At 45.8% G+C, this 8,499-nt stretch overlaps 1 protein-coding gene across 1 annotated transcript; it reads left to right on the top strand.

Annotated features, from left to right (window-relative positions):
- The first annotated feature begins 285 nt into the window (after positions 1-285).
- Positions 286-2,287, top strand: LOC143767895 (uncharacterized). Its single transcript, XM_077256416.1, has 2 exons — positions 286-1,218; positions 1,309-2,287. Exons 1-2 carry the CDS (start codon positions 1,007-1,009, stop codon positions 2,285-2,287), a joined length of 1,191 nt encoding a protein of 396 aa, XP_077112531.1. The 5' UTR covers positions 286-1,006.
- Positions 2,288-8,499: the final 6,212 nt, after the last annotated feature.

Genomic DNA, 8,499 nt, shown 5'->3' with positions numbered 1-8,499 from the left:
AAGCAAAACACCTTTTCAATGTGTCAAATGCCTCCCTGGCAGGACTGGTCCACCTGGAGAAGTCCGTACCCTTCATGGTCATATCTGTAAGGCTGGCGTCACACTAGCCAGTTTTACGGACGTATGAGAGGCGCAGAAAATACGGATTGCACACGGACCAATGTTTTTCTATGGGCCACCCCCTATCTGCCGTATGTTACGCATCCGCATTTTACGGTCTTGTACGGCCGTAGAAAATCGCAGCATGCTGTGTTTGTCAGCATATTGCGCAAAAAATACGTCAGTGCAAGTCTGTGGGGGCGAGAAAAATACGGATTACACACAGGCCAGTAGTGTGACTTGCGAGAAATATGCCAGACATCTCCAGGTGCCAGGAAATGTGCCAAGCCCTCAATCAGGAAGCTCGGACATGCTAATTAGCTGAAAAAGCCAGACAGACATCCCGGAAGTCTGGCGCTCGCCTCCACGGAGTTGCAAGCAGCATGGCATCCATAATTAATGTGGATATGCTCCTCATCCTGGTCCAAGAAAGGCCTGAAATATGGGACCAGCAGGATCCCAACTATTCAAACCGGGCCAGGAAAGAGGCAGCTTGGAGGACCATCTGTGGGATCCTATTCCCAGATTTTGACCAACGCACACATGCGGAGCAGACACAACTTTGTAAGTACACTCATGTTTCGACATTAATTAACCTTGAAAACTGCTTTACCTACATGATTTCATGCAGATTATTTTTTGGCTTAGTCTGGTATTTTTTGTTTTTGGATTTTTGAGCAAAAAAAAAGATTGTGGACATGAGAAAGAGGTTACGTACAGAGATATAGATGTTGCGTAGGGTAATATTTTTTGGAACGCCAGACTGGTACAGAGGGGAGTGGACCCTGTCCTTGTGGGGTTTCATTTTATTGTGTATCCTTTTTTTTTTATTTTTTTCAGCCATTCTTACTTTATGAGCTTCATTTAAAAAGGCATTTTATTATCCTCGTTAAAATATGATCAACCAATGACAACTGTTTTAAGCAATGTGCAGAATGACCTTATAGAATCTTTGTTACCATGTCATTGCAGTGGAAGATGTTATGACCTGATGGCGCAGCATCAGGGACCAATATCACAGGGAAAGGCAGCAGCGGGCCAGGAGTGGGTCAGCAGAAAGCGAAAGTATATATACTATGATCGGCTTTCCTTTTTGGATCCCAGTATGGATCTAAGACCGTAAGTAAAAACCTCACAACACAATACACATATGTTAGCAATTGACTAAACTCTTAATTTGGGGTATTAATTTTCTTAATTTCATAACAGAACACAGTCCAACCTCACTGAGAGGGAGACCGGGTCGGACTCAGAGGTTGTGATTGATCCGGTCGGTGTAGAAGAAGAGGTGGCAGGCCCATCTTTGGCCTCTTCGAGCTCCATCCTTCATGGACCATCGACTTCCGCATCCCAAGATCCAGCAACAAGTGGCCAAGATGCAGCACCACCACCCACAGCAGCACCAGATCGTGTAAGCCAGGAAGAGCATGGACACAGCAGCAGCCCTACTGTCCCACTGGTGTCCTCCCCACAGGCAGCTGGGCCTTTACGCAGAGGCCGCAGAAGGAGAGAGCTGCAAGAGAGTAGGAGGAATGTGGACGCTGGGGTCCTTAATTATTTGGCCAGGGCAGCCACAGATGATGGTGAGGAGGCCTTTGCTCGCAGCCTGGCCCGGTACCTCCGTCCCCTTCCCCGTGAGGTGAGGCTACGTGTGAGAGGGTGTATTCAAATCCTGATTGATTTATGCACCTTCCCAAATGACCCCTATGAGGTTTTAGAATTTATTGAGAGAAGGCAGCTTTCACCACATAACCTCTTGAGCCTTCCACGAAATCAACAGGTGCATGGTCAATCAGGATTTGAAGCCCCTCCTCCATGTGTGCCTACACCTCAACCCCTTCCCTCCCAAAATCCACCAAGGCCAGCACCGTACCATATGGCAGCCTACAACCAACCTTCCCAATATGGCAACTTGTCCAGACCCAGTGCTCTAGTCTGGTCCCAACCTGGGTTTGGACGACATGGCCATATTGGGGGTGGCTATGATTCAAGGGAATATTTCCAGCAGCATGAGGGCCAGAGTCAAATCTCTTATGGCCAATACCCTAGCCAGTATGATCAAGGCCTGTATTTGGATCCACCCCACACAGCATCCACACAGGGTGAAGGACAATTGGGCCAACAAAGGCCACCTGAACATGACCCTGAGCTTCCGCCATCATCTTCACCAACGTACAGAAATCTGTAAAAAATATTTTATTGTGTTTGGCTTTTTGGTTTAATTTGTGCTGTAATAGCACTTTGTTCTGTTGTTCTTAAAAAAGAAGAAAAAAAAGAGATATGCAAAGCCATATGAAAAAAATATGGTTTAAAGTTATCAACAAAAGGCTTTTGCTATAATTAAAAAATATAGTCAAAAGCCAATTGACGTTTGTGGGACAATCATTCTTACATCACACACATATGCTCTTTTGATAACCATCTGGTAATTAAGTAAATACAACACACAGAGTACAGTTTCTAAAGAAAAATTATATTTTTTGCTGATAATATATTTAGAAAATTAAGAAATCACAACTGAGAAACAGCATAATCTTGCCAGGGAGAAGCACCCTGAGGATAAACAAAATAATTTGTGAAAATATCTCTCACTTTTAGTGCAGAAAGGGGATGGCGCGGAGGAGGGACATGTGGTGTAGGCCTACTCACATTGGGCAACATTTCTTCACCAATAGCAGATGAGGGACAATCATGAAGTCTAGTAAAATTGTGCAAAACAACACACGCTTTAATTACTTCATTAATAGTAGCCTCACTCAGCTGAATGGCAGACTGGAGGAGACGCCATTTGGCACACAGAATCCCAAAGGCACACTCCACCAGTCTGCGCGCCCTGGAAAGCCTCAAATTAAACACACGCCGCCGGTGGTCCAGGTTGCGCCTGGGATAAGGCCTCATGACATTCCTTGTCAATTGGAAGGCCTCATCTCCCACAAGAACATATGGCACTGCTTCAGCATTGGAGCCTGGGAGTTTTTGTGGTGGTGGGAGGTCTAACTGGTTTTCATGTAGCTGCCGACCCAAAATAGACGAATTGAACACCCTTCAGTCTTCTGTTCGCCCATAGGCCCCAATGTCTACAATTATAAACCTGTAGATACTGTCAACTACAGCTAACCGAACTACAGAGAAAAACGGCTTATAATTGTAGAATTGGGAGCCAGAGTTCGGCGGCTTACGCACCCTGATATATTTCCCATCCAGGGCTCCAATGCAGTGTGGGAAGTCACAAGTGTCATTGAACCCATGGGCTATTTTGAGCCAATCATCCAGTTTTGGCTCAGGCATGACAAGTTCATGTAGTTTCGCCCATATTTCACTACATGTTGAGCGCACAATGCCAGAAATCGTGGAGCGACCAATGAGAAACTCCAGGTGTAGTCGCGCATAAGACAATCCAGTTGACAGGAAGCTGAAAGGACAGAAAAATTCATATTAGTTATGTAACAATAGTTTACACAAAACATGAAAAAACACAAGTATGTTGTTTAATAAAAAACAGGAATATCAATGAAATTAATCTATATTTACCTAGGGTACATAAGCAGAACATTACAAATACATATTTTTATTGTGGTTTTGTCATAATTGACACACATATTTTCAAATAGCTGTTAGCAAACAACCTTGAAAAAAATATCATCAACATACATTATGTGAGGATGTTGAATACATACCGTAAGGTAAGGGGAAGACGATCCTCTGCGGATATGCTTTTTCACATCCTGGTGTCCTGATACGTGAGTCCTGGACGTACTGTCTCCAACAAGATATCAAATGTTGGTATTGTCATTCGACAGTATAGGTAAAACTTATCAGGATGTGCACGCAGAGCTGTATAGAGCCTCTGAAAATGGCCTTTAGTGAGGCGTTGGGTCAAAAGAGGATGCACCCACAATCTTCTTCTCCTCCTTTGTGGATCCACAATAACAGGGTATGGCTGCCCAAACCGACGCAACAAGACCCAGTTAAATAAAACCCGCTGAGTTGGGGTGAAGTGCAGTAGGTCAGACATGGTGCAAACGTTACCACAACACACCAACAGATGCACAACCACAAAATGGCCATATGGGAGGGTGCTACCTGTTGTAGAGGCCTTAAACAGGGTTGTTGATGCTGATTTAAATTAATTTCAGGAACAAAACCGTTAAATGTCCATTTTGTCAGGTTGCGTGGAAAAAAGGCAGTATGGATGTCATACAGATTACATACGCAACATTACATGCGCAAAATACGCGACCACACCTTGCCAACGGATTACATACGGAACACTATTTCTGGATTTTTTCTGCGTATTACGGCCGTAAAAAATGGACCGTATTTCCCTACGCTGAGTGTGACGCCGGACTAAGAGGTTAGGCTACTACAGAAAATGTATTTTTGAATTTACAGTAGTAGTTGGCGAAACTCAAAAATCTCTGTAACACCTTCAAATCCTCTGGATGATCCCAGTCCAATACCACATGGACTTTCGCTGCATCCATGCGAAAACCGGTGGAAGACAACATATAACCTAGGAAAGGAATCTCAGTATCACAGAAACAAAAAATGTACGTGCCTAATTAAACAATTCTTTCACCGACTAAAGCACTAAATTAACAAATAATTTAACCCCTTAACGACCGCCGATACGCCTTTTAACGGCGGCCGCTAAGGGTACTTAATCCACAGCGCCGTTAATTAACGGCGCTGTGGAAAAAGTGAATAGCGCCCCCCAGAGTCGGATTTTCTCTGGGGTCTCGGTTGCCGAGGGTAGCCGAGACCCCAGAGAACATGATTCGGGGGTTTTTTACCGACCCCCGAGTTGCGATCGCCGGTAATTAACCGTTTACCGGCGGTCGCAACAAAAAAAAAAAAAACGCGATTTGCCGTTTAATTTATCTGTCCTCCGATGTGATCGCACATCGGAGGACAGAGAAATGTGGTCCCCGATGGCCCCCAATAGCCCCCCAATACTTACCTACCTCCCCCGGTGCTCCTCGTGTCTCCCCATGGGCGCCGCCATCTTTTTTCCGGGAAAAAATGGCGGGCGCACGCGCAGTGCGCCCGCCGCCCGGCACCCGGATGTTCTTTGGGGTCTCGGCTGCCGGGGGTAGCCGAGACCCCAAAGAACATGATCGGGGTCGGTTTGCACCGACCCCTGCTTTGCGATCGCCGGTAATTAACAGTTTACCGGCGACCGCAAAAAAAAAAAAAAAAAAGCGATCAGTTATTTCTCTGTCCTCTGATGTGATCGCACATCAGAGGACAGAGAAATAGGGGGATTCGGGGACCCTATCATACTCACCCGGGGTCCCTGGGTCCTCTTCTGTCTTCTCCTGCCAGCCGGCTTTTTCATCATGGCGGGCGCATGCGCAGTGCGCCCGCCATCTGCTGCCATCTGCCGGCCGGCAGGAGAAGACAAGTTGGGGCTAAAATTAGGGTTAGGGTTAGGGTTAGAGTTAGGGTTAGGGTTAGAGTTAGGGTTAGGGTTAGGGTTAGAGTTAGGGTTAGAGTTAGGGTTAGGGTTGGGGCTAAATTTAGGGTTAGGGCTAGGGTTAGGCTACTTTCACACTAGCGTTTTTTGGCTTCCGTCGCAATGCGTCGTTGGAGAAAAAACGCATCCTGCAAAAGTGCTTGCAGGATGCGTTTTTTCTCCATTGGCTTGCATTAGTGACGCATTGCGACGGATTGCCACATGTCGCATCCGTCGTGCGACGGATGCGTCGTGCTTCGGCGGACCGTCGACAAAAAAAGCTACATGTAACTTTTTTGTGCGACGTGTCCGCCATTTCCGACCGCGCATGCGTGGCCGGAACTCCGCCCCCGCCTCCCCGCACCTCACAATGGGGCAGCAGATGCGTTGAAAAAACAGCATCCGCTGCACCCGTTGTGCGGCGCTTACAACGCTAGCGTCGGTACGTCGGCCCGACACACTGCGATGGGCCGAGTACGACGGTAGTGTGAAAGTAGCCTTAGGCTTCTTTCACACTTGCGTCGGTACGGGGCGGTCGCAATGCGTCGGCCCGATGTACCGACGCACGTTGTGAAAATTGTGCACAACGTGGGCAGCGGATGCAGTTTTTCAACGCATCCGCTGCCCAGTCTATGTCCTGGGGAGGAGGGGGCAGAGTTACGGCCACGCATCCGCGGAAATGGCGGACGCGACGTACAAAAAAAAGGTTACATTGAACTTTTTTTGTGACGACGGGGGCTAAAGTTATGGTTAGGGTTGGGGCTAAAGTTAGGGTTAGAGTTGGGATTAGGGTTAGGGTTTGGATTAGGGTTGGGATTAGTGTTACGTTTGGGATTAGGGTTGGGATTAGGGTTAGGGTTGGGATTAGGGTTAGGGGTGTGTTGGATTTAGGGTTTTGATTAGGGTTATGGTTAGGGTTGAGATTAGGGCTGTTTTGGGGTTAGGGTTGTGATTATCGTTAGGGTTGTGATTAGGATTATGGATCGGGTTGAGATTAGGGTTAGGGCTGTGTTGGGGTTAGGGTTGGAGTTAGAATTGTGGGGTTTCCACTGTTTAGGTACATCAGGGGGTCTCCAAACACAACAGCCAATTTTGCGCTAAAAAAGTCAAATGGTACTCCCTCCCTTCTGAGCTCTGCCGTGCGCCCAAACAGTGGTTTACCCCCACATATGGGGCATCAGCGTACTCGGGATAAATTGGACAACAACTTTTGGGGTCCAATTTCTCCTGTTACCCTTGTGAAAATAAAAACTTGGGGGCTAAAAATCTTTTTTGTTGGAAAAAAATATTTTTTTTTATTTTCACTACTCTGCATTATAAATTTCTGTGAAGCACTTGAGTTTTCAAAGTTCTCACCACATATCTAGATAAGTTCCTTAGGGGGTCTAGTTTCCAAAATTTGGTCACTTGTGGGGGTTTCTACTGTTTAGGTACATTAGGGGTCTGCAAACGCAACATAACGCCCGCAGACAATTCTATCAAAGTCTGCATTCCAAAATGGCGCTCCTTCCCTTCCAAGCTCTGCCGTGCGCCCAAACAGTGGTTTACCCCCACATATGGGGTACCAGCATACTCAGGACAAATTGGACAACAACTTTTGGGGTCCAATTTCTCTTGTTACCCTTGTGAAAATAAAAATTTGGGGGCTAAAAAAATTTTTTTTGTGGGAAAAAAAATATTTTTTATTTTCACTACTCTGCATTATAAACTTCTGTGAAGCACTTGGGCATTCAAAGTTCTCACCACATATCTAGATAAGTTCCTTGGGGGGTCTATTTTCCAAAATGGGGTCACTTGTTGGGGGTTTCTACTGTTTAGGTACATTAGGGGTCTGCAAACGCAACATAACGCCTGCAGACAATTCTATCAAAGTCTGCATTCCAAAATGGCGCTCCTTCCCTTCCGAGCTCTGCCGTGCGCCCAAACAGTAGTTTACCCCCACATATGGGGTACCAGCATACTCAGGACAAATTGGACAACAACTTTTGGGGTCCAATTTCTCTTGTTACCCTTGTGAAAATAAAAATTTGGGGGCTAAAAAAAATTTTTTTGTGGGAAAAAAAATATTTTTTATTTTCACTACTCTGCATTATAAACTTCTGTGAAGCACTTGGGCATTCAAAGTTCTCACCACATATCTAGATAAGTTCCTTGGGGGGTCTATTTTCCAAAATGGGGTCACTTGTTGGGGGTTTCTACTGTTTAGGTACATTAGGGGTCTGCAAAGGCAACATAACGCCCGCAGACAATTCTATCAAAGTCTGCATTCCAAAATGGCACTCCTTCCCTTCCGAGCTCTGCCGTGCGCCCAAACAGTGGTTTACCCCCACATATGGGGTACCAGCATACTCAGGACAAATTGGACAACAACTTTTGGGGTCCAATTTCTCTTGTTACACTTGTGAAAATAAAAACTTGGGGGCTAAAAAATCTTTATTGTTAAAAAATATATATTTTTTATTTTCACGACTGCATTATAAACTTCTGTGATGCACTTGGGCATTCAAAGTTCTCACTACACATCTAGATAAGTTCCATGGGGGGTCTAGTTTCCAAAATGGGGTCACTTTTGGGGGGTTTCTGCTGTTTAGGCACATCAGGGGCTCTCTGTCATGATTCTCAATGGCGAGAGAACATAGCCCAGCATATATGAGAGCTAGCTCTTGGAAGATGGAAACTATACTGACCATGAACTAAACCTGCCGCACAACTAGAAGTGGCCGGGTAGCATGCCTACGTTTTTTTATCCCTAGATGCCCAGCGCCAGCCGGAGAACTACCTAATCCTAGCAGAGGAAAAGACAGTCCTGGCTCACCTCTAGAGAAATTTTCCCAAAAGGCAGACAGAGGCCCCCACATATATTGGCGGTGATTTTAGATGAAATGACAAACGTAGTATGAAAATAGGTTTAGCAAAATCGAGGTCCGCTTACTAGATAGCATGAA

This window comes from Ranitomeya variabilis, chromosome 4 (assembly GCF_051348905.1).
Source record: "Ranitomeya variabilis isolate aRanVar5 chromosome 4, aRanVar5.hap1, whole genome shotgun sequence".
NCBI lineage: Eukaryota > Metazoa > Chordata > Amphibia > Anura > Dendrobatidae > Ranitomeya > Ranitomeya variabilis.
The sequence above is the reverse complement of the archived record's forward strand: the minus strand, read 5'-3'. Positions and strand labels throughout refer to the sequence as shown.

What these genes read in the sequence shown, in the direction of transcription:
- LOC143767895 (XM_077256416.1), top strand. Translation starts at nt 1,007, where the DNA reads ATGACAACTGTTTTAAGCAATGTGCAGAATGACCTTATAGAATCTTTG. An exon ending in CCCAGTATGGATCTAAGACC is followed by an intron (nt 1,219 to 1,308) that starts GTAAGTAAAAAC and finishes ATTTCATAACAG; the next exon opens with AACACAGTCCAACCTCACTG.